The 26,836-nt window shown below is 39.6% G+C and overlaps 2 protein-coding genes across 2 annotated transcripts in view; one reads left to right on the top strand and one right to left on the bottom strand.

Annotated features, from left to right (window-relative positions):
* Nucleotides 1–26,836, bottom strand: part of LOC128985664 (ras association domain-containing protein 10-like) — a 53,105-nt gene continuing 26,269 nt past the window's right edge. Inside the window, exon 2 of the mRNA XM_054405425.1 lies at nt 1–2,309. Within this exon, the coding sequence (XP_054261400.1) occupies nt 1,212–2,306 (1,095 nt within the window). The 5' untranslated portion in view covers nt 2,307–2,309 and the 3' untranslated portion in view covers nt 1–1,211. The remainder of the gene's footprint in view (nt 2,310–26,836) is intronic.
* Nucleotides 8,536–23,080, top strand: LOC128984213 (uncharacterized). The gene is made up of 12 exons (XM_054403512.1): nt 8,536–8,664; nt 9,808–9,922; nt 12,835–13,815; nt 13,891–14,967; nt 15,043–15,456; nt 15,579–15,695; nt 15,821–16,731; nt 17,058–17,232; nt 17,686–17,800; nt 21,219–21,276; nt 21,485–21,574; nt 22,946–23,080. Exons 1-12 carry the CDS (start codon nt 8,536–8,538, stop codon nt 23,078–23,080), a joined length of 4,317 nt encoding a protein of 1,438 aa, XP_054259487.1.

Here is a 26,836-nt window from a genome sequence, read left to right as displayed (position 1 = left end):
ACAAAATTTTATTAAAGATTGTTATATTTGGTACATTTACAAATAATCAACATGTACTTACAAAACAGTTTAGTCCCATTTTCATAATTTGCTTTGGCATGAGCAAAATGTACATTTTTATTAAATTAAATATTGGTATTTACATTATCTACACTTTTTTATTTTAAATACTAGCAGGTCACATAAATAGATGCAAACCAGGAAAGGACAGTTGTAGAAGAGTTTGTCTTATATTATGACAGAAGAGTGAAGATATAAAATTACTGTGTGTAGACTAATATAAATAATATCAGCATTGTACATGTTATTAAATTTACGGAAAGTAAATAAAAGATGCATCTAATAACACTTAAAACATATATTTATACGCTTATTCTGTTAAATCACAAGACGGTGAATATACATAAAAGATGGTAAGTGGTGATCGATTTCGATTAAACACATTAATCATCTTCAGACCCAATAGGCGAATGACATGGATACATTCACCTATTGGGTCTGATGATGATTGGAGTGTCCAATCGAAATCGATCACCACGTACCATCTTTTATGTAATTTTACCGTGTTGTGTATTAACAGTATAATCGTAAATATCTGTTTTAAGGTTTATTAGACGTATATTTTATTTACTTTAAAAAACATTTAGTTTGATAAATGTTTTTAATCAACGTATCTTAACATTTCTCTTAGGTCCTACTACCTCTCGTTTGACTCTATTTTTTCTGATTCTTTTGTTTGGATTTTAAACTTTTTCTTATAAGTCTAAGGTAAAAGTACTGTACAAAATTGAGGACAATTTTGATCTCCACATACGCTGTTAACTAAGAAATTGTATGCCATTCTTTTAAGAACGAAGCAAGGGCTTATAATATAAATTGTGTTGTGGATACGCCAGGTTTATTAACTTGATTTTATAATCCAATTTTCGTGTCCTTTTATTCATTTCGCGAATCCAATACATGTTTTATTAATTCGACAGGAGATTTGCTAGAAATTTATTTGAAAATACCGAACTTCAAGTGTAATTTGTGTCTATGTGACTTCAAAAATATTGGATTATTACTGTCGATGGGCTTTAAATCAGTTCGCTGGGAGTATGAACACACATTAATAAATTACTAGAAATAAACTCAACCTAAGATTTGAACTGGTCATGGAAAGCTAGTTATTGTACAATGACTACAGTATGTACAGGGTGTGAAGGCCATCGTCATACAAGGGTGTCCAGGGGATGGTAGGTACACTCTTCGCTGCTGCTGTGTAGAGAGCTGAGGCCAGAGTCATGGTCTCCCTTGCTACGTCCCTCGGCCACCCTCGTCAGTCGCTCCGTCTCTCCGTCCGTCACCTCCAGGTCCAGCTGCAGTCGCCTCAGGTACCGTCTCCGACAGTCCAACGCCGTGTCCGTCTCAGTCAACGTACACGTCGTCCTCTCCAACTCTTTGGCGTTCCTCTCAGTCTCTTCTCGCAATCTGTCCAACTCACCCCTCAGTTCGCTCAGTTCGTCACTTCTCTTAATAGCTACGGTTAACCTTAACACGGATTCTTCCTCCTTTTCTAACTTTTTATTGACCCTCACGATTTTCTCCCACAGCTCAATCCGTTTTTGCAGGTCGTGAATTTCTGCCTCCAGGTCCTCCTCTATGGTCGGGTCGTCGTCTTCTTCTTTGGTGTCTTCTCCCGTAGGCGTGCTCGTGTTCTCGCTGCTGGGCTGTTCGGTTACGACGCCGCTGTCATTCTCTTTCTCCTCCTCTTCTCCACAAGCGTCGCCCAGGTAAGTCTCCAGCAGGTAGTTGGAACCCAGCAGCTTCGTCCTCGTCCTGTGTTTTTGTTCCTCGAGGTTGTCTATCTGGTCGTCCCTGTCGTGTAACCTCTTCAGTTGGTTCTGGATCGTCTCCCCCTGTACCAAGATTAACTTCAAAAGTCTCTCGATGTTCTGTGACTTGGAAATTTGTGCCAACCTCCGTGGATGCACGGTCTGTGATAGGTGCTGTTTCTGGCGGTAGTGCTTCCTCCGTCTACTGACGCTGGCCGGGCTGCCTCTGCCGCTGTCATCGTCGGCCACTCTTCGCAGCGACAGTCGGACATCGCGCTGCTCCTCGCCCCACGCCGCCCACAGCTTCAGCAGCCTCGTGTCATTGTTTAGAGGACGCTCGACCTTCCTCCATCGCTCCACTAACACGTAGCCCTCGTCTGGACGACCCAGAAGCGCCGTGATGACATCAGACACTGTAGTCTTGCGGTCCACGCCGCGTACCCATAGCTGCTGTCCTGACACCCAAACCGGCACCTCGCCCGTCCCGGTCATGCCCTGTAACATATACCACACACATTACATACATAATTTAATATGAAAAAACTAAAAATAAGTTATCCATTTTATAATTGACAGTACCAATTTACAAAATTCAACAAATTATTTTGCACATAATCAACAAATTCAAGTTTTATTTCTTAGGAGATTATCTCCGTTAAATACATCAATATTAGGAGTCCATTATGAGTATTGAGACATATCCATTCCTCAACCACGTGCAATATATTATTTTCAATAGGCGAGTAAACCCTCTCGCTCCATATACTAAAACTGCTGCAGACTGACTTTTGCTGGTTACTATTGATATCAAAGGGGTTGGCAATATTTTTGTAGGTGAAGCATAGTAAAATTAGCTTAACATAAGCTTTGTAATTGGGAGGAAATGTTGATAACTTTAATTTTTCAAAGTGTGAGAAAAATATTAAACTGTCACGCAGCATAAGCTTTCAAAATTATATGTAAGAATAATTGCATGGTCAAAACATAATTTAATGTATATGTTCATCCTTAACTTAAACGCTTTGGCTACTTGTGCGGCTACCGGATACCCATTGGGTATACAACAGAGAGTCATGACGTCATTGTATGCCACTCACTGTCCCCTCCCTTCACACAATCGCACATGGCCATATCGGAAAATACATCTCAAATCTCTATTTCAATCTGTAACAGTCACACTATCTATATATATATATATATACTAGCTGTGTACCCGTTCTACGCACGGGGATCTTATAATATTCAGTTGAAACCTTCTTATATAACGAACAGCAGTTGGTTTGCATATTTTAAGATATGCTGGCCAAACTATTATACATAGCTTCATTTTATGTTGTTTTTTGTTGTTCCGGATCGGTATGACAATCAATAAAAGGTTAAATTACCTCTGTGTCTGCCGGTCGATCCTATAACGGTAGGCTTACTTTTATTTTTACTATCTGATCTCGTTTGCATGGCTCAATCACGTCCTGGTTGAAGTTCGTTCGCTACGCTCACTCACCTGTATGTTGGAGCTCGTTCGCTGCGCTCACTTTCCTTCAGGTTAGCTCGTTCGCTACGCTCACTTGCCTTCAGGTTAGCTCGTTCGCTACGCTCACTCGCCTCCAGGTTGCAAATTAGCTGTTGTCATAAATGTAAAAGAAATAATAGTGCTAGTGCTGCACCCTGTTGGTAATCCTTGTAACTTTAATGCTATTGAACATCACAGAACAGAACCAACTTGTTTAATTGAAACAGCTGTTAAGATTCAATAATTTCATTTCTCATAAGGTTAACATGGGCTTCCAGAAATTCCACGTCAAAAATCGACAAAAACTTGATTTTCAAGGGTTTACTGTTAAATATCTAACTGTCTCATATTCGATGAAATACGTCTAAAACCATCTCATATATGTATAGTATTTGGAAAATAAGTTTCAGGCGGGACAGTGCTATAGTTATTGAGGAGTAGTTGTAATAAAGTGCGTATTTTAGCGTTACCAAGAGAATGACAGATAGACAGACAGACAGACAGACAGACAGACAGACAGACAGACAGAAATTGAGATAAGGTTTGATTCGGTTTCTCTGACCTATGAAATGTAAAAATAACCAAAAAGTTCATTATTCTAAGCAATGTACAGACAAAACTCTAATTTTATTTATATAGATATATATATATATATATATATATATACTTATTTAATACGCAAGAAGGTTTTTGTGACAATTACTCCTCCGAAACTACTGAACCGATTGACATGTTTTTGGTGTCGTTGGAAAGAGCGTAAAGTGTAAAGTGAAGTTGTGCAGGAAACTTTCTTTTTAGGGAAATAATTAGAGAGTGAGGCCCTGGGGCCCTTTAAAGTTCTTTCAGATGTTGTCAGAAATTAATCATTGAAAGAGCCGATTTGCAAACTATGGTAACATAGGAAAGTCATAGAACACCAACAAGGAGAAGAAATAGAAATCATGTTTTTTTTAGAATTTATAATCGTTATTATGGACAGCCTAATGCGGCTATGAGAAAGGCCATTTGTAGAAAACACTAAATAATTTATAAATAAAAATACTTTTTAAAAATGCCACGTTTTTAAACGCACTAAAAAGTATAAAATAATTTATAGAATGTTGAGAGAATAAATACTTGTAAGATTTAAAACGAAAAACGTGGGGCTTTTAACCCTGTGAAATTATGGCAAACCTATTTTAACAAAGTTAATTTCAATACAAATTATATTTAAAATCTGAACAGTAAGTTATGTACAGATCCACGGGATCATTATGTAAATTTACACAACTATTCCACCATTCCCACTATTTAGGCAAAATAAATATATTTTGTGCAATATTAGCCAAGAAAATGGTTTGGTAATTTGACTCATCAAGGCAAAATAAGACCATCACAGTCAATGGTACTACAATTGGGATTAAAATTGAGATCCATGCGGAGAGGTAGTTTTTCCCTTTTAAGATATTACTTTTTCACCTGAGACATGGATACGTTCTTTCTTAGGCAATCCCGACAACCAGACCAAGTCAAGGCATAAAAATCGGTTCAAAATTCTAGATGCTTACAACGTCTACAGACGAAGTAAACCACAGCTGATCAGTTTGTTGAGAGGTGAAGCAACCTTTACTACCCAATATCAACTAAAGGAACCCACTTAGATAGAGCAATCAGAAGACACCCGAATTGGAATAATAGTTCATTTACTCACAAAACACCATAGCATAACTATTCACAAAACACCAACTCTTCAATATTCCAATACTTCAGCCCAAAATTGATTGTCTGTTGTCTGAGGGATTTCTCAAATAAGCAATCAAATGCATCTCAAGAGCCAGATGCCGTACTTAGCTGTAATTGTGGGAGAAAATCATTAATCCATCCGGCGTAGCATTCCTCGGTATTCATGTATATCAATGTGCATGTTCATCATTTTAGAATTAGGTCTATTACGTTTAAATTAATACATTTACAGTATGAAATATGGAAATACTACCTTATTACTGCATTTAGCTCTTCTGATATTACATTAAAAGTTTACTTAATCATGTGCTTAGTTTGTAACACGCTATTATTTGAGGAACATATTTGAAAGCATTGAGTGAGAAATGTAAATTTAGTGTAGCGAATAAATGCCATACAATTAATCAGACGCGGTAATTGGATGGCTTAGAACACTTTACAACCGGTCTGTCTAGAGTTACAACTTAGTTGCCAAGTCCCACGAGTCACACTTGCACTTGAATTCTACCATTCAAAATTATGTGAACACCCGGCCCCCGTCGCATAACGTGACTGGCAAATACTAACTACAGCCCACGTCTAGACGCGCTACAGACCTGGTATTGGAATGAAAATGTACAGTATTTTTCAATGTTATGTTGTTCAATGTCTTAACGTGCAGTGTCCCCTTTATGGGATATAACCAAATGTGGAACTGGCTGACTTTCTTATACGATCCTTAAACCCCCGTCCAATTGAGTCTGTTATAATATAAACATAGGAAGTAAACCAAAATTATCGAGACGTCTTGAAAAGTCGTATTTTCTATTTTGTAAGTCTTTAAAAATTATAAATTACAGACGTAAAAGTATCTTAAATCTTAATTGGTAATGTAGCTCTGTTAGCTATTACACCTTCGTATAGCTCTGAATTATAAAACATCTTAAAGACTACTCATTGACATTAATTTCATTCAATTTTCATCGATTATAGCAATTAAGGACACTGCAAAATTGTAATCAAATTAAAAGTATGCAATATTTCCCGGATAATTAATTGAATTGTAAATTTACTGTCTTTCGGTTTCTCTTGGCAGCTTAGGTTATCGGGTCTAATTAGAGCGACGATGTAGAGAGAAGAATCCCGTTCCGGCTTCGGCCTCTGCCTCACACCGTGAATTAATCAAACTGAGACGTCAAGGCCAGTAGAGAATGAACGATCTACCCTTGGTTAGATTAGGAAAAGTCTATAACTACAGGGAAGTGAATGATCTACCTCTGAGTAGCTGAGGATAAGAAAATACCAATAGAGATGTTAATGATCTACCTCTGATTTGCTGGCTCTTCCCAACAGGGAAGTAAATTATCTACTTGTGACTGGCTAAGTATAAGTCAACACCAACAAAGAAGTAAATTATCTATTGTAAATATTTATTTGTGATCAATGTGTGTGTAAATTATACCAAATCGACAATATCTCAAGCAAGAGATGACAAACAAGAAGTTTAGCTAACCTATGAGACAAAGGACTGACGATAACGTTTCGACGTAGAAACCTAGGTCTCCAATATATAAAAAATTGGATCGTAAGGTAAGCCTTAGATTTAATTAAGTAAATTATCTACCTCTGGCTGGCCGAGGAAAAGACAATACTAATAGAGGTAATAATTATCTACGTCTTTCTGGCTGTGGACAAGTCAATACTAATAGAGGTGTTAATGATCTACGTTTTGCTGGCTGTGGGCAAGTCAATACTAATAAAGGTGTTAATGGTCTACGTCTGGATGGCTGTGGAAAGGTCAGTACTAATAGAGGTGATAATTATCTACGTCTTGCTGGCTGTGGACAAGTCAATACTAATAGAGGTGATAATTATCTACGTCTTGCTGGCTGTGGACAGGTCAATACTAATAGAGGTGTTAGTGATCTAAGTCTTGCTGGCTGAGGACAGGTCAATACTAATAGAGGTGTTAGTGATCTAAGTCTTGCTGGCTGTGCACAAGTCAATACTAATAGAGGTGTTAATGATCTACGTTTTGCTGGCTGTGGGCAAGTCAATACTAATAAAGGTGTTAATGATCTACGTCTGGATGGCTGTGGAAAAGACAGTACTACTAGAGGTGTTAATGATCTACGTCTGGATGGCTGTGGACAGGTCAATACTAATAGACGTGTTAGTGATCTAAGTCTTGCTGGCTGTGCACAAGTCAATACTAATAGAGGTGATAATTATCTACGTCTTGCTGGCTGTGGACAGGTCAATACTAATAGAGGTGTTAGTGATCTAAGTCTTGCTGGCTGAGGACAGGTCAATACTAATAGAGGTGTTAGTGATCTAAGTCTTGCTGGCTGTGCACAAGTCAATACTAATAGAGGTGATAATTATCTACGTCGTGCTGGCTGTGGACAGGTCAATACTAATAGAGGTGTTAGTGATCTAAGTCTTGCTGGCTGTGCACAAGTCAATACTAATAGAGGTGTTAATTATCTACGTTTTGCTGGCTGTGGGCAAGTCAATACTAATAAAGGTGTTAATGATCTACGTCTGGATGGCTGTGGAAAAGACAGTACTACTAGAGGTGTTAATGATCTACGTCTGGATGGCTGTGGAAAAGACAGTACTACTAGAGGTGTTAATGATCTACGTCTGGATGGCTGTGGATAAGTCAGTACTAATAGAGGTGTTAATGATCTACGTCTGGATGGCTGTGGATAAGTCAATATTAATAGAGGTGTTAATGATCTACGTCTTGCTGGCTGAGTATAGATCAATAGAGATGTTAATAATCTACCCTCGGCTCAAAGTGTTAGGTCAAGACCCACAGATCTCTGGCTGAGGATAGGTCAAGACCAACAGAGAAGCGAATGATCTACCTCTGGCTCAAAGTGATAGGTCAAGACCCACAGATCGCTGGATGAGGATAGGTCAAGACCAACAGAGAAGTGACTGATCTACCTCTGGCTCAAAGTGATATGTCACGACCCACAGATCGCTGGATGAGGATAAGTCAAGACCAACAGAGAAGTGAATGATCTACCTCTGGCTCAAAGTGATATGTCACGACCCACAGATCGCTGGATGAGGATAGGTCAAGACCAACAGAGAAGCGAATGATCTACCTCTGGCCCAAAGTGATAGGTCAAGACCCACAGATCGCTGGATGAGGATAGGTCAAGACCAACAGAGAAGTGAATGATCTACCTCTGGCTCAAAGTGATATGTCACGACCCACAGATCGCTGGATGAGGATAGGTCAAGACCAACAGAGAAGTGAATGATCTACCTCTGGCTCAAAGTGATATGTCACGACCCACAGATCGCTGGATGAGGATAGGTCAAGACCAACAGAGAAGCGAATGATCTACCTCTGGCCCAAAGTGATAGGTCAAGACCCACAGAGCGCTGTCTGAGGATAGGTCAATAGAGATGTTAATAATCTACCCTCGGCTCAAAGTGTTAGGTCAAGACCCACAGAGCACTGGCTGAGGATAGGTCAAAACCAACAAAGAAATGAATGATCTACCTCTGGCTGAAAGTGATAGGTCAAGACCCACAGATCGCTGGCTGAGGATAGGTCAAGACCAACTTCATTTAAGCTGGGTCCAGACTCCTACAAAAATCGAGCTGGGACTGTATACTGTATGGTGGTTTTTCATAATAACATTTCATATTTACTTTTATTACATATTTTACTGGTACGAGCAGCAGAGACTCGACACTTTAGTTCTATGCACTGATATTAGTATCAGTGTTTAGTGTATTGTATTCAATGGTGTTGTTCCATATTACCATGACAAAGCCGCACTCTTGAAAGGTGGAGACACAACATGCTTGACAGTTTGACAGCCTCTTTATACAGCAATGCGATAGAAAGAACCAGCCGTGTTCTTCTGTTGATTAATGAGGTCGAGTTCACGCATAGCCCTCTAGACTCATATCTTCTAGCAAAAATATAATTTTAAAACACTACAGTAAAGCTTACCTAAACATCATTCCGAAATTGACTAACTATTTCTGATTTGTCATGAATAAACCAGAAATGGCTTTATCATAAGAAGAGAGGTACTGTCACTTAAGTTCGACAAAACCCCTCTATAATGTTCCAAGTGTTGCAGCATCCTAAGGAGCACTACGTTACTCGTTTTTTAAATATTTAAACTGCTTTATACAATCCTTTATATTTTCACGAGTGCTACGCTCATTGTTTCCAAATGAGGGTTATACATGACGACTGTATTTCTTCTGAAATAATGCCAATTGAGGTTCATGCAGCTATCCCAGAGTCTATAATCTCCCTCGATAGATTGTAGGGCGATATTGTATCCAAGAGCACAGTATTTTTGTTTTATCATGGCCATCTTATAGTCACAGAAGATGAAGATTCATAATATCTGGTTGGTGACGGATGTCCGCCGCATGATCGAAGTAATGTAAGGGTGTAAGGAGGATGAGGATATCCGGCTGGTCAAACCCATCAATATGCTGTGCATGATGTTGTCTCTTAGCATTCTGATCGTCTTTCTTAGCTCATACTAGGCTCAATGTACAGTCAAAACTATCATGGTAGTTTAAACCTTTGACAAATCTACAAATATTTAAGACTTATCAATGAGCATCTTTCACTTTATATTAGCATATTAATATATAGAATTAACAATGTTGTGCTCCGTTTACATTAATTTAATTATGGTTACGTTAGGATTGATTAGGCAAACCACTAAAAGATAGTTTTTTCTCACAATCTTTCGCGTAGATTAACTTGGTTGGTCTATTGTAAACTAGGTTTGCGGGTACATGTTTAGTGACCGAGGTGTCATTGAGCCGGACACCTCCACTCTGCGGTTGCGGTCACTTCGCCACCCAATCACTTATCTGGATTATATTTCACATAATCTACGTGATTTCACAAGTCTTTAGTTTCTAAAACCTCTATACAGTTCAAGATAACAATGATATAACTGCATCGCTTAGTTGATTTGCTGTACATATAGTTAAATAGGAATGTATAGTATTTAGATACATTAAGTTTTGAACCAATTACTTAGGTGCTAATATACTCGGTTCACCTCCTTAAAATCCCACCGGGATACGGCTTTTGCACGTCCAAATATTCGAGGTGGATCTTTATGTAATTAACTGGTTTCTTCAGTAGATTTACAGAAGATAGTTCAGAGGTTTTCTCCACTGCAAACTCATCCCGTTGCAAATCAGCTCACAAATAGAAAACTCAACACTATAACAAGGAAATCCTTGGGGGAACCAAACGGCCGAAATGTTAGAGTAGACTATTGTTTGATAAGTTGAAGCGGATATTTTACAGTTTTAATAGCGTAGGTGTAGATCACGAACCCGAGTTTCCTAACCAAGTCCGAGGTCTGTAATTTGACGGCGTGGCGTTGCGCGGACGGTAGCGGCTGGCGGGCACAGCGGCCACCCACCCCACAAACACGTACACTCCCAGGCACACGTGATTGAGTTATGCAATTTTCAATCATTCTACATCGCTGTTCTATTCAGCCAGCAACGTAATATAAGGCCTTCCTCCGAATGCAAATAAGATTAGAATTTCCAGTGGGAGAATCCAGTATTTGTGGATATAAAACGTCTTCGTGTCAGTGAATCAACTAGGTTCAACATGAACTCTGACACAAATATTTCAAAGAGTTCGTGAACCAGCTTCATCTGATAATTAGAGAAAGAATTCGAGGGGGTTTAAGTTTATTTTATTTTCTTAATGATCATACTGAAAAATAAAGTAAATTTCTATCTTGTACTTTTCTAACTACTGTAGTTTGAAAATAGACGGTTTCGCCCATTTCATCTTTATGGGTTATAATAATTTTTCTATATGGACGTATCTTCATTTTTTTTCATTAAATTGTGAGTCAAAAATTAAAGGAAAATTATGAATTCATTTTTATTGTTTAATTAGGTCACTCGTCACAATATATTTTACGGATTTGAGTTTTGAATATCATAATATGTATGTTATATATTCATAGTTCAAAGAATAAGAATAAGAATATTTATTTTCTCCCAGTAATACAAGTATTACAATAATTAAAATTACAATGCACAAACACAATAAAAAGAAATTGATATAATATTCTATTAAAACTAAATGTCCCACGTGTCAGACTGACTAAGAAGAAAAAAAAACACTAGCTTTTATTCACAACAATATCAACATAATAAAGAAAACTAAGAATTAAAGTCAAAGAATTAGAATCAAAGTGCTATAATGTATTTAAATTTTATATTTGCCAGACAACATACAATATATACATAGATATATTTCTATTTCCGATTCTTTATAACTTGTTACTGTCCAATATAAAAAGGCCATATGCTTTTATCAAGCTATCTTGTAGTTATCTTATAATTCTAGACTCATCTATCATTCATATTTGGGTTCAAATACGCCTTACGGTTCAAATATAGATAGTGAGTGATTTAGTCATTATCCAGAAACTACTATAATTTGACTTTAACAGCGATATCAATCAACCGCCAAGTGTGAGCCTCGTTGTTATCTGACAGGTGTTTGTCAGCTGTTTTGTCTACAACCGAGTTATTACTGAAGTTAAACGGCAATAAACTAACAATAACAATTTATCAGCTGAAAGCTCGTAAAGCCGGTGGTTTAGTACGGGTAAATCACGCTCCTGAGGAGCACAATTACTATTACACCATTCTTAACGACAGCGACAATAGCGCGGCGCGGCGGTGGCGGACTGAACTTTCCCTGTGTTTGTGACATAATAATGTAAATGAACCAGGCATAATGAATAGCGCATTATAATGAGTAGCTGAGGGCCTTATTGCGCAAGTTCTCGCGCATTGACCCATCTGCAACAATGCTGATTGATTGCAAATTCTTGCGCATTGACCCATCTGCAACAATGTTGACTGATTACAAATTCTTGCTAAAATGCTTTTTATTACACGTTCTCGCGGATTGACCTTCTGCTAATTGGGTACTTCAGTATTAAACGGAGGCCACATTTTGTCAGCGCGCTGCGGCGGTTATGTTAGGTTGGGTTATCGTAAATATTATGTGTGTAGGACTTTCCTCGCTTCGTTATGAATCGAACGATACTTTCTATTATGATAACCCAACCTAACATAACCGCCGCAGCGCGCTGACAAAATGTGGCCTCCGTTTAATACTGAAGTACCGCTAATTGATTTCAAACTCTGGTGTATTTAACTGTCTGTTACAATACTGATCGATTACATGTTCTCGCACATTGTTCCATCTGCTACAATGCTAATTTATTACCTACAAATGTTCTCGCACATTGACATTTTTGCTACAATGTTGATCGATTGCATATTCTCGTGCATTAACCTATATGCTACAATGCTGACTGATTAACTAGAATAATTGCAAATTCTCTTAAAGGAATCCTGCATACAGGTGAGAAATGAGTAGCATTTTCAGATTAGTAGTTGACAATGCGTAGGCAGATAGCATATTATGAAAGGCGTAGGATCATGCCCTTGCATTATGTATCTAACAATTAATGGAACCTACACTACTGCAAATCAACGGATGAATAATCTGTAGTCAATCAAGAACGTATTTGCTACTTCTTCTGTAAGAGTTGTATGCAATACCTGAAAATCCTACATCCGCAGTAAACATATGTTTGTTTATGACCCACGTGCTTAAGGAGTGCCTACAACTTAAGATGCGTAAGTAGGTAATTGATATTAGGTAGTTATACTATACTATATAAACTGCATATCTATGAAACAGAGGAGCGAGGGAGTGTTTACATTAGGTACGCTGGTCATTCCCCACAGTGTCTAAGCCTGCCAACAACTGTCTGTCCTGGGCTCACAGCACAGTTGTATCATTCCAACATACATTACCAGAGGTACGCAGGTCATTCTCCACAGTGTCTGAGCCTGCCAACAACTGTCTGTCCTGGGATCACAGCACAGTTGTATCATTCCAACATACATTACCAGAGGTACGCAGGTCATTCCCCACAGTGTCTAAGCCTGCCAACAACTGTCTGTCCTGGGATCACAGCACAGTTGTATCATTCCAACATACATTACCAGAGGTACGCAGGTCATTCCCCACAGTGTCTGAGCCTGCCAACAACTGTCTGTCCTGGGCTCACAGCACAGTTGTATCATTCCAACATACATTACCAGAGGTACGCAGGCCATTCCCCACAGTGTCTGAGCCTGCCAACAACTGTCTGTCCTGGGCTCACAGCACAGTTGTATCATTCCAACATACATTACCAGAGGTACGCTGGTCATTCCCCACAGTGTTTGAGCCTGCCAACAACTGTCTGTCCTGGGCTCACAGCACAGTTGTATCATTCCAACATACATTACCAGAGGTACGCAGGTCATTCCCCACAGTGTCTGAGCCTGCCAACAACTGTCTGTCCTGGGCTCACAGCACAGTTGTATCATTCCAACATACATTACCAGAGGTACGCAGGTCATTCCCCACAGTGTCTGAGCCTGCCAACAACTGTCTGTCCTGGGCTCACAGCACAGTTGTATCATTCCAACATACATTACCAGAGGTACGCAGGTCATTCCCCACAGTGTCTGAGCCTGCCAACAACTGTCTGTCCTGGGCTCACAGCACAGTTGTATCATTCCAACATACATTACCAGAGGTACGCAGGTCATTCCCCACAGTGTCTGAGCCTGCCAACAACTGTCTGTCCTGGGCTCACAGCACAGTTGTATCATTCCAAAATACATTACCAGAGGTACGCAGGCCATTCCCCACAGTGTCTGAGCCTGCCAACAACTGTCTGTCCTGGGATCACAGCACAGTTGTATCATTCTAACATACATTACCAGAGGTACGCAGGTCATTCTCCACAGTGTCTGAGCCTGCCAACAACTGTCTGTCCTGGGATCACAGCACAGTTGTATCATTCCAACATACATTACCAGAGGTACGCAGGTCATTCCCCACAGTGTCTGAGCCTGCCAACAACTGTCTGTCCTGGGCTCACAGCACAGTTGTATCATTCCAACATACATTACCAGAGGTACGCAGGTCATTCCCCACAGTGTCTGAGCCTGCCAACAACTGTCTGTCCTGGGATCACAGCACAGTTGTATCATTCCAACATACATTACCAGAGGTACGCAGGCCATTCCCCACAGTGTCTGAGCCTGCCAACAACTGTCTGTCCTGGGATCACAGCACAGTTGTATCATTCCAACATACATTACCAGAGGTACGCAGGTCATTCCCCACAGTGTCTGAGCCTGCCAACAACTGTCTGTCCTGGGCTCACAGCACAGTTGTATCATTCCAACATACATTACCAGAGGTACGCAGGTCATTCCCCACAGTGTCTGAGCCTGCCAACAACTGTCTGTCCTGGGCTCACAGCACAGTTGTATCATTCCAACATACATTACCAGAGGTACGCAGGCCATTCCCCACAGTGTCTGAGCCTGCCAACAACTGTCTGTCCTGGGATCACAGCACAGTTGTATCATTCCAACATACATTACCAGAGGTACGCAGGCCATTCCCCACAGTGTCTGAGCCTGCCAACAACTGTCTGTCCTGGGATCACAGCACAGTTGTATCATTCCAACATACATTACCAGAGGTACGCAGGTCATTCCCCACAGTGTCTGAGCCTGCCAACAACTGTCTGTCCTGGGCTCACAGCACAGTTGTATCATTCCAACATACATTACCAGAGGTATGCAGGCCATTCCCCACAGTGTCTGAGCCTGCCAACAACTGTCTGTCCTGGGATCACAGCACAGTTGTATCATTCCAACATACATTACCAGAGGTACGCAGGCCATTCCCCACAGTGTCTGAGCCTGCCAACAACTGTCTGTCCTGGGATCACAGCACAGTTGTATCATTCCAACATACATTACCAGAGGTACGCAGGCCATTCCCCACAGTGTCTGAGCCTGCCAACAACTGTCTGTCCTGGGATCACAGCACAGTTGTATCATTCTAACATACATTACCAGAGGTACGCAGGTCATTCTCCACAGTGTCTGAGCCTGCCAACAACTGTCTGTCCTGGGATCACAGCACAGTTGTATCATTCCAACATACATTACCAGAGGTACGCAGGTCATTCCCCACAGTGTCTGAGCGCCTGCCAACAACTGTCTGTCCTGGGATCACAGCACAGTTGTATCATTCCAACATACATTACCAGAGGTACGCAGGCCATTCCCCACAGTGTCTGAGCCTGCCAACAACTGTCTGTCCTGGGATCACAGCACAGTTGTATCATTCCAACATACATTACCAGAGGTACGCAGGTCATTCTCCACAGTGTCTGAGCCTGCCAACAACTGTCTGTCCTGGGCTCACAGCACAGTTGTATCATTCCAACATACATTACCAGAGGTACCTGGGCTCACAGCACAGTTGTATCATTCCAACATACATTACCAGAGGTATGCAGGCCATTCCCCACAGTGTCTGAGCCTGCCAACAACTAACTGTCTGTCCTGGGATCACAGCACAGTTGTATCATTCCAACATACATTACCAGAGGTACGTTGGTCATTCCCCACAGTGTCTAAGCCTGCCAACAACTGTCTGTCCTGGGCTCACAGCACAGTTTTATCATTCCAACATACATTACCAGAGGTACGCAGGTCATTCCCCACAGTGTCTGAGCCTGCCAACAACTGTCTGTCTTGGGCTCACAGCACAGTTGTATCATTCCAACATACATTACCAGAGGTACCTGGGCTCACAGCACAGTTGTATCATTCCAACATAAATTACCAGAGGTACGCAGGCTATTCCCCACAGTGTCTGAGCCTGCCAACAACTGTCTGTCCTGGGATCACAGCACAGTTGTATCATTCCAACATACATTACCAGAGGTACGCAGGTCATTCTCCACAGTGTCTGAGCCTGCCAACAACTGTCTGTCCTGGGCTCACAGCACAGTTGTATCATTCCAACATACATTACCAGAGGTACGCAGGTCATTCTCCACAGTGTCTGAGCCTGCCAACAACTGTCTGTCCTGGGATCACAGCACAGTTGTATCATTCCAACATACATTACCAGAGGTACGCAGGCCATTCCCCACAGTGTCTGAGCCTGCCAACAACTGTCTGTCCTGGGCTCACAGCACAGTTGTATCATTCCAACATACATTACCAGAGGTACGTTGGTCATTCCCCACAGTGTCTAAGCCTGCCAACAACTGTCTGTCCTGGGCTCACAGCACAGTTGTATCATTCCAACATACATTACCAGAGGTACGTTGGTCATTCCCCACAGTGTCTAAACCTGCCAACAACTGTCTGTCCTGGGATCACAGCACAGTTGTATCATTCCAACATACATTACCAGAGGTACGTTGGTCATTCCCCACAGTGTCTAAGCCTGCCAACAACTGTCTGTCCTGGGATCACAGCACAGTTGTATCATTCCAACATACATTACCAGAGGTACGCAGGTCATTCCCCACAGTGTCTGAGCCTGCCAACAACTGTCTGTCCTGGGCTCACAGCACAGTTGTATCATTCCAACATACATTACCAGAGGTACGCAGGTCATTCCCCACAGTGTCTGAGCCTGCCAACAACTGTCTGTCCTGGGCTCACAGCACAGTTGTATCATTCCAACATACATTACCAGAGGTACGCAGGTCATTCCCCACAGTGTCTAAGCCTGCCAACAACTGTCTGTCCTGGGCTCACAGCACAGTTGTATCCTTCCAACATACATTCCCAGAGGCTGCAAAGTGAGCTTGATTGAGATATGTTGACATTTTATTTTCATAAGAATCACTATAACATTTGGATTTTTCTTAATAGTTTTAAAACTTAACGTGTTTGAGGTTAAAAAATTATCTACTCTAATTTCCACAGAGGTATTCGAGTAAAAGAGGTTTTCCAATTTTATACCTTCCTGAGGCCTATGTAATATCCATACTACTGTACGAAGAAGAGCTGTAAAAATGGCATGATTCAAGCTGGACATAAAGTATTTTTTTAATTAAAGCAAAAGCCATAAGTTTGATTTGGTTTTGTAGACCAAAATCATTGAATCGAGTCTCAGCACACGCCACACGGGTCTCTCGACCATAGATGCACTAGATAAGCTTGAAGCAGTAGTACTGCATGAATTTGAGGCTGGAGGCTTTACTGGGGCCACCCTGTATGACCTCAGCAAGGCTTTTGACACGGTCGACCATCGGATACTGCTGGGTAAATTGAATTTTTATGGAGTGTCCCACAGGGATCTTATCTGTACTGGGTCTCCTTTTGTTGATTATCATGACCAATGACCTCATTCCAAATTTTGTAGGAAATATCGTCTGCTATGCTGATGGCACTACCCTTTTTAGCTCCTCTAAAGACCTGATAACTCTTAATGGTCAAATGTCTGAGTCTATGGATATAGCATCAGCATGGTTCCGAGCTAACTTTTTTAAGTTTAATGAAAGTAAATCCCAAACCATTGTCTTTACTTTAAATCAGGGGGATCACGAAGTTTCAAATGTTAAATTACAAGGCCTATATTTGGATCCAAAGATAGACTGGCACTTTCATATTTCTCATGTCTGTAGTCGCTTGTCTAGGGTAATTTTCCTTCTTAGAAGACTTAGAGACTCTGTACCCTAGGAATGGTTAAAAACAGCCTATGTCGCATTTTTTCAGAGTGTAATTCTGTATGGTTTGCATCTGTGGGGCTCCGCATCTGGGGTCGAGAGGATCATGCTTTTGCAAAGGAAAGCAATAAGGATTGTGACTGGTGCAGATTATCTGGACCACTGTAAACCAATCTTTGTTGCCGAGTCCTTGATGACAGTTTACAATCTCTTCATTTTGCAGTGTCTCGTGTCATGTAAGAGGAAGCTCAGAGGTGGGGTCCACCACTACAACACTAGAAATAAGCAGGATCTAAACATACCTTATGTTAGACTAAAGAAAACCCAGGCTAGTAAGGAAATCTGAAGCTTGAAATTAATGCACAAATCGCCTTGTACAGTTCAGAACCTGCCAATCACTAAATTCAAAAAGAGCTTGAGGGAGTTTCTATGGGCACTTTACTCAATCCATGAGTTTTTAGCGAATTTCCCTATAGGGAAGTAGCTATTACCGTAGGTCTCATGGTAAGACCTAGGCCCGGGACCGATTTACTTTTTCATTTTGATGTCCCCAGAGGCCAAAACACCATTCGTTCAAATTTTTATATATCTATATATAGATTTAAATATATATATATATGTCCATCCGCACGATAACTTAAGTAATTTTTGTCCGATTTTGATAAAATTTGGTTTGAAGGTGTAAGGCGGGATGAACTCGAACGAGTTCGCGAACTTGTACAGTTCAGAACCTGCCAATCACTAAATTCAAAAAGAGCTTGAGGGAGTTTCTATGGGCACTTTACTCAATCCATGAGTTTTTAGCGAATTTCCCTATAGGGAAGTAGCTATTACCGTAGGTCTCATGGTAAGACCTAGGCCCGGGACCGATTTACTTTTTCATTTTGATGTCCCCAGAGGCCAAAAACACCATTCGTTCAAATTTTTATATATCTATATATAGATATATATATATATGTCCATCCGCACGATAACTTGAGTAATTTTTGTCCGATTTTGATAAAATTTGGTTTGAAGGTGTAAGGCGGGATAAACTCGAACGAGTTCGCGAACCAGTATGATCGGACTATGGGAACGGGGGGTTACGGGGGGTTTTATGGGGTAAAAATAGGTTTTTCCCATTTTTGACCAAAAATAAAATACAATTTTGCAAAATCTTTTCTAACCATTTTGTAGAGCTTAAAAAAACAAATAATTTAGTATATTGAAGTGTTACTATGCGCCGAATGGTTACGGAGAAAATTCCAAAAAAATGTAAATTTTAAATTCCCATGTTATTCTTATGGATAATGAGTAAACTGTTGTAGTTTGCTTGTTTATGAACATATTTTGATCAAATTTGGAAAATGTTTTTATTTCTTACTAACTATTAACATTTTACAAAAAAATTTTTACCCTCCCTGATGCAGCAAACCTAAGTACCTGTTAAAATAGTTCTATTTAAATAGGAAATAAATGTTAAATTTTTAAGTAGAAATTTTAGTGTAAATCCAATCAGACATATGGAAATTCGCTTAGTCTGCAGGTTTGCTGTGGCGGGGGTATTTGAACTTCATGACAACTTGTAAGTATGTTTTATTTTACGAGTTCTGCAAGTGTGGCTTAATTTTATTTTCTATGCATGGGGTGTTGAAGGAACAAACAATTTTCGTGTTTTTGTGTTCGGTGTTTGTCTTATGGTACAATTTAATGTTAAGTTCTCGTTTTTGTACAGATGATTATAACGCATCAAGATAACGTGTGGTGTAAATGATTTACTTTTTCATTTTTATGTCCTCAGAGGCTAAAACACTAGTCGTTCAAATTTGTATACATGTATGCATATATACGTTCGTGAATGCGATAACTTGGGTAAATTTATTCTGATTTTGATTAAATATGTCTTAAATCTGTAGGGCGGCGCGAACCAGCAAGATCAGGTCTGGATACTTATGGTTTTTTGAAATGTTCAAAAATAGTTTTTTTTTTATTTCTGCCCTTAAAACATGGAAATGCAATATGTTCAATACAGCCATGGTGTAGAGCTTAAAAAGACAAATAATTCTGTATAGGCCTATTGAGGGGGTTTTGTAAAACTAAAGTTACAGAGAAAATTCAAATAAATTGTACTCATGTTATTCTTATGGAGAACATGAAAACAGGTGCAGTTTGCTTGTTTGTGGATAAATTTTGATCAAATTTGGCAAATTAATTTATTTTATCATATAATATTAACAATTGGTCAAATAAACACTTGTTACCTTCCCGTGGCAGCAAACATAGGTACTCGTTAAATCTAATGTTATTAAAAGGGGAATAAACATGTCTCGTTTACGGAAATATTTGAGTAAGAATCCAATCAGACAAACTGAAATTTGCTTAGTCTGCAGGTTTGCTGTGGCGGGGTTATTGTAACTTTATCACGAGCCAAAATGTTGAAGAAAGTAAATTATTTTAACAAAATAGTTTAGCTATATTTTCTAAAGAAATCTTAGATTTCCAAATGTAAAATCAAATAGTCGTCCTCCGCTGAGGCGGTGGCTTAGACTTGGAATACGACTCATGTGGCACGCGAGCGATTATTACAATGGTAGGCTTACAGTAGCTCAGTTACTTTCCTTATACTATCTGGTTGTGAGCTTTCAACGAAAGCAACTCCCCAGATAACGCCGCGATGTGGTGATGTGGTCGTGACGCAGTACAGTAGAAGGGTTGTGTATGAACCACTTCGCCGTTATCGGGTGAAAGTCACTACTGTTATCGACTCGTTACTTGCAAATTATGTTACTGTTAGTACTGTCTTTCTTTGGCATTAATGTGGTTTGGAAAACATACCAGTTAAATGATTTTTGCCACTTAAGCGATTTCCCCACATTCTTAGATGAAAGGGAGATAATGGAGACCATGTCTTCACCACTTCCTATTCCCATTAACTTAAGTATTTTGTATCTACACAGTTGACCTATAACGGGTTGTACACATATTGAAATTTTCATGAACGTATTATTATTAAGTCTCGGTTTAACTAGAAATCTGATTTTAAATTGTAATTTGGAGTTATTCAAATGTAATGGTAGGCATTAGTACAATTATACTATGACTATCAAAGTATTCGTATGCATTTTATAAGTTGGATTAGCTTATAGTAGAACGGTTATAGCCAGGTCCTATTACTACTTACGAACTAATTACGAACTTATCTGGTCGCCAACAAATAAAAATACACGTTAGTTCGTAACGTCGCTCTACCTTGATATAGAATGGATTTAGGGTTTTACATAGTTATAGGATCAACGCAAACAATAGTTATAATTCGTTTACGTAAGATAATCTGCGATATAATGGTCAAAGATTATTTCGCCATACCAGTTCTTTGTTCCTTTTAGTAAAAACACTTCTTAGCAGTCTTCCATTGGCCTGACGATGGCCAGATAAATGACTATTGGAAACTGATGGGTATCACGTTAACCATTTCGTTAGAAGGCATCATTAATTAAAAGACCATGGACAAATATAATTTGGGTCCAAAAACGACCTCGCTAAGAATTTTGATGAAATTATACTTTACGCCTATCGTGGAACCCTACGGATTCTGTTTTGTAGGTTACAGACTTCGTGTATCACAGACGTCGGTGTTTCGGCAGCTAACGAGCCTCTCAAAGTAAGAGGACTGATAGATCGACGCTCCTCCTTTCTCTCATTTAGCTCTAGACATGTGACGACTCCGACTTCCACGACAAATTCTCTTATGCAAGCGCAAGTGTTGTTATGTAACTTTCTCCCCATTAACAGTACAAGTGAGCGATCTTCCCACCAATTATCGCACAACTTGAGTTAATGATAAGCAAGTTTCAGAGTTGTGCTTTTAGATTCACTTTCACGGAGTCCAGTCTCCCTCCAATAAAGCTTTTACAAATCAGAAGTACGGGGAAGCAGAAATTTTGAATGGTCAGAAGGAAGTAAGTAAGGCATTAAGCTGTAGGTAAACAAAAACTAGGAGAATAGGAATACGATGTGTACAACCAAAGATTACACATGCTGGTACAACCCAGAACAATCACAGAACGATAAAAACCATATCGCATTTTGTTGTATACCAAAATTAAAGAGTAGTAGCGGTCGTCCAGTTGTCGAAAACTCGACCAGAAATATCTAATGTAAACACTTCTCTATATTCATTCGCCCCTAGCTGTAAATAAAACATGTGATTGGAATTTTTCCCAATTTTTTTTATTTTCTGTTGTTGTTATTTCGTCACTAGCATGCAACCCATAAGGCTCATGTTATTTTTTTTAGATTTGAAATTCATCGTTGAGCATATTTTAATTTATAAAGGGATTCTGCACACCTACAGAACAAATATATCTCTAACAGTATGCGTAGATTGTTCCTATGATGCACACGAGCTGAGAAACCCCGTTTTAAATTAACATGCTTGCCTATTAATATATAGATACCTAAAGCCAAAGCAAAAATTTTGCGTAGCATATGTAGTCTTTGCTAAGGCTAGTAGCAATAATAAAGTAAACCTTAAAGAGTCTACTATTTAATCTATAACCAAACTTAATGAGTACCAATCGGATTATCTCCTTGAATTGGTTGAAATTGTAGTAGTCTACCTTTTTTAGTACACAGCCCTTCAGTCGTACATATTCGTCTCATATAATTTCCAATAGATTGAAACTGTCTATAAAGATATTTGGAGCAACAAAATCATCCAACGCTGAACATCTCAGCTTTTTAGCTGCGGATGGTGGGCTCCGCAACTGGCATTTGAGAGGATGAGCTGAACAAGGGGTTCTGTGAGAACTGCGGTCCATTAGCAGTACAGTCCGTGTCCTCCGGCTGTTATGCTGTAATTGTTGTAATTGGCGTCTAATTTGGAGGCAGAGTCGTTCATTACCGGTAGTAGAACTGCAAACCCCGAAGCCATTCTGGGCTAATGGGAAGTGCCTTTACAATGTAAGCCTTGTCAGATAGCTCATTCATGCAGTGGCTGATTACGAATTTAATTTGATATTGTGATTCTGTTGTAGGCAAATCACGTCCATACGTGGTGATTAGAGACTAGTGTGAGGATTTTGCCCAAATATATTTACTTGAGTATCATGGAAAACAATTGTCGTTATAATTGGAATTAATGCTTTACGTACATCTGCATTAATTTACAACTGAAGCAATTTAGTTTAGGCATATAATAAAACACACAACATGTAGACTTTCAAAAACATGTTTTGGTAGTTAAAAATATTGATTCAATACGTCGAATATATTTATTGAGTAGTATAACTCCTTGCTGGGTGGTGCCTCTGCCTCTGCCTGTGTGACAGGAGCTGCGCCTGCTCCAGGGACTCGCCGTTAGTTCGTTTTGTTTCAGTGAACATCGCATCCTGTGTCTTGCTAATTGTTACATCACGCGAGGCTCACAGAGTCCATTCATGAAACATCTATCCGACCAGGACTAGCAACTACATCTACGTATATACGGCAGTTGAGTTGTTGATTGTTTGAAGGTATCCATCGAGGACAACCAACTGCATTGTATATCTTTAGATGGGTGCGGACATTTTCACTTGTCCGTTTTAAATCAATAGTTTGATGATAAAAATAACGTTTTTCATTTGAAAATATCATTAGATATACTCTTTGCTGATAGACAGTTAACAAACTAACCATAATCGTATGCATCACTAACCGCAACTAAGTACTCAAACTTTAAGCACTTTTTATTCCTAACGCAGAATGTACCGTTACGGGCTAAACATTGTATAGCTATTGCAGGAATACGTCAGCTATGATACAGATAAGTAATTAGTGGTACAGTATAATCCTCCTTGACATAAACAATAATAAATATATCATTCGTTTAGGAAACCTAGAGAAAGGGGCCAATAAATATAAACTTCTTTAGCCTAAAGCTCGAGTATATTTTTACTTTTATTTGTGGGATCTGAACCCAAGCTCGAAGGACAGAAACCCTGTGCTCTAACGGCTTTGGCAGCGGCGTCATATGATAGAATACGTGGACATTTACTGCTTGTGTTGTAGTCGAAGCCCCTAAGTAAATGACATTGTCTACTATGTCAGTCATCACCACTCCCTGATTTGTTTAAAGTGTAATTTCGTTTTGGTCCATAAAACAAAGCCGGTGAAGGCTAAGCAATAAACCAGCAGGAGGCTACCGACTACCGAGCTACCGTCTTTGCTACCCAGCCATATTGTCCTCCGGGCTCTTCAAGCTGACCATCTTCCTAGAATCTCTACAAGTTTATTAACGAGCGTTGGGTTTTTGTTGCTGACGAAGGGCGGGTCTATGCCATTGTCACCAACAATATTTATGACTTCTTGTTCTAACTAATGGAGTATTTATTGAGCATTGTCGCTCCTTCCACCCATTTCTCGCCAACTAGGTTCCGATTGTCTCCTGTCACCAGCCAGTCTTGTGTACAAACAAACACTCGACCCACCGTGCACTTGGGTAAGATGCTGTTTACAATCTCATGAGTTTACAATCTCATGACCAAAATAATTAATTCCTTATCAGATTGAGATTGAAAAATATATGCGTCACGTAGTTAGCAGAGAATGTATGATCCTTTTGAGCGTGAAAAACGTCGTGTCCATAAATTAAGTGCACTTTTTGGTAATTATGCAAATTTTACCCAGGACCCCAAAATGGAGTATTTCGGTGGCAACTTAATTTTCAAAGTAAATCCAGAACGAGTATACCTACTCTATATGGCATTTAATAGATTCTAAAATAACTTAACAATGTAAAATATGAAATACGAGTGATGAACGTTCTGTGTGGTAAAATTTACTTAGATAGACGGCAAAATGTCGCACTGTAGCGTTTGCGGCCTTGTTGGATCCTAATGTTTTAAACCGGCCAGTTAAAACATTACATGAGTCAACAAGGGGACTCCACACTAATTTAAAATGGCTAAAAAGTTATAATAATATGATCACGAAGGGTGCTTAGACGAATCCCGAAATATCGGGAATGGATTCTCTGGATTGAGACCCTCGTTGCCAGTTGGTTATAAACTTAGGCGGGGTCGATGCAACTGAACAATATTCTAAGTACTCAATGACTTGCAATTTGAGGTGAAAGAAAATGACTTACAGCTGCCATATTTCGTAGCTGAGAAAATTGTACTAAGTCACATGTATTAGCCTCCATCCGAGTGGTAAATCCTCACAAGGTCACATATATGTGGGACGCCTTTTGACCACATTATTTACTGTAACGAAATCTGTGGTTTAATTTTTTGTTTGGTCTACAGATCAATTCATTCCACTGAGCAAACCAATTCACAGCGGTTTTGCGGTTGCTTGTCAAGAGCTGGGTCGGTGGAGATTGTGAATTTTGGATTATGCGATACACTGGACAAAAAATACTAATCGTAGTACTAGTTCAAGGGCGATATACAACTAAACGAAACAAATATCTTGAAGCAAATGCGATGAGATGAGCAAGTAGTTTTTTTTTCTTATTCATACCTCACTTGGCATTGAGAACATTTTTATGATCAAAGGATGTGTGTTGATTATCATTATATGCTGACATTGTAGATCATTTGGCAAGACTCAAGAATCCCATGAATGTGAGATTTCGGTGCAGTTTTTTAACCTAAAAAATGGGCAACCTTTTGAGTGAACAGATTTGTTCCTCTTTTCATCCAAGTACTTGAGACTAATGAAAGAAACCACGCACGAACCACTACTAGAATGGCAACGAAGCTCGATACGAAGAGAGAACACTCTGTCCCTATTATCTATAAAAGGTTTTTCCGAAATAACATTACAAATGTAATTTAAGTGATTTTACGACAAGAACTACGTACAAGAGTGAACATCTCTAGCTATGCTGAGGCTGTTAATTGGAGACAGGAACTGCCGAATTATTGTGGCGATGCAATCAAACATATATGGTTATATTATGATGAGACGAAGGCACGCGAGGAACGTCACCAGCGGAAACGACTTGCAAATCCGTCAAGGTCGCGGCCGAGGGTCCTTCATGGAAGTCATCAACTTGAACAGGAATAACCACAAATCACAGCTGTTGCCTCCAGCTACCTATGATGTTTGACAAATTACCAAATGAAATGATCCTCGAGTTCTTATGAACCATCAGAAGAAGTGTTGCAGCCCGACTATTCTTAGCTGCTAAGAGAGTTCACATACAATTTTCACTTCCATAATGAGAAAGTTAAAATTGTTATTGTAGGAACCAAGAAAACCCATGTTTTATGTAAACCTGAGCAAACGAGGAACCAAATAAACCCTTGCCCGGCAGATAATCCATCACGAGTCTGGAGAGCTTTCATTAATTGATATCCGTTTATCATACCGTACAACAACTCCATTCCCATCGAGAGTATGTAGTGACGTACATGTCCGCGACCTATACCGTGGCCGAGGTCGTGTCATGATGGATGTTACAGTTCAGGACAAACGCAGTAACTCTGCTGCAACAAGACCACTGTAGACCTTGATGACTATCGCGATATTTCTACAAGGCCGAGCCATTTACTATTGTTGTAGTGTACGACAAGCAATAGCATATCATGATCTCCAAGTTATTAATCCTTCGTAAATTAAATCAAACATTCCTACTTTATCGTGATAAGTATAACTAACGAATTAATAGCCGACCTAACGACTTTATCTCACCAGTGGTATTATTTTCTTAGAAGCAGCTTATGGCAGTAGTGTTGTGAATCAATTTCTTGGATGTACAATAATCTGGATTATCAAAATATCTTAAGCAGTTAGTTAAGTATGTGGCCTATTGTATTTTGGGACTGGTGCATACTTTACTTCATAAAAACGGATTTATGCTGATTACGTGTCAGTAACCACAAGACGGTTTTTTTTAACTGTTATGTAAAGTCGATGAAGTAAGTATTTTACACTTAAAACAGGGCCATCCATGTGTTCTGCGATAAATTTGTCCGTGTTGGATGATGTTAGGTATTTCACAACTTAAAAGGTATCCATGTTAATAATATGAGAAACCCCTGGTTCGGTAGCGACTAATTTGGTAACAGTGTTCTTAAGAAGAATTGACCGTTTGCTTTACCACAATTTCGTGGAGTTTCTAGGTACTACATGAATCTCGTTTGTGATGTGAGTGAATGACTGGGAGTGGGCGGTTAGAGCGGAGTGAGTCACAAGGAACGCGGACGAGTTTATCTTATGATTTACATTCTATT

Source organism: Macrosteles quadrilineatus, unplaced genomic scaffold, assembly GCF_028750875.1.
Source record: "Macrosteles quadrilineatus isolate MER2022 unplaced genomic scaffold, UCM_ALF_1.0 Scaffold_2__2_contigs__length_208266976, whole genome shotgun sequence".
NCBI classification, from domain to species: Eukaryota; Metazoa; Arthropoda; class Insecta; order Hemiptera; family Cicadellidae; genus Macrosteles; species Macrosteles quadrilineatus.
The sequence above is the reverse complement of the archived record's forward strand: the minus strand, read 5'-3'. Positions and strand labels throughout refer to the sequence as shown.

Excerpts from the sequence above, each read along its gene's own strand:
- LOC128984213 (XM_054403512.1), top strand. The coding sequence starts at position 8,536 with ATGAATGATCTACCTCTGGCTGAAAGTGATAGGTCAAGACCCACAGAT. Across the intron at positions 8,665-9,807 it reads TCGAGCTGGGACTGTATACT|GTTTGCGGGTACATGTTTAG; the intron begins GTATGGTGGTTT and ends ATTGTAAACTAG. Across the intron at positions 17,801-21,218 it reads TGCAGATTATCTGGACCACT|GTTACAGACTTCGTGTATCA; the intron begins GTAAACCAATCT and ends TCTGTTTTGTAG.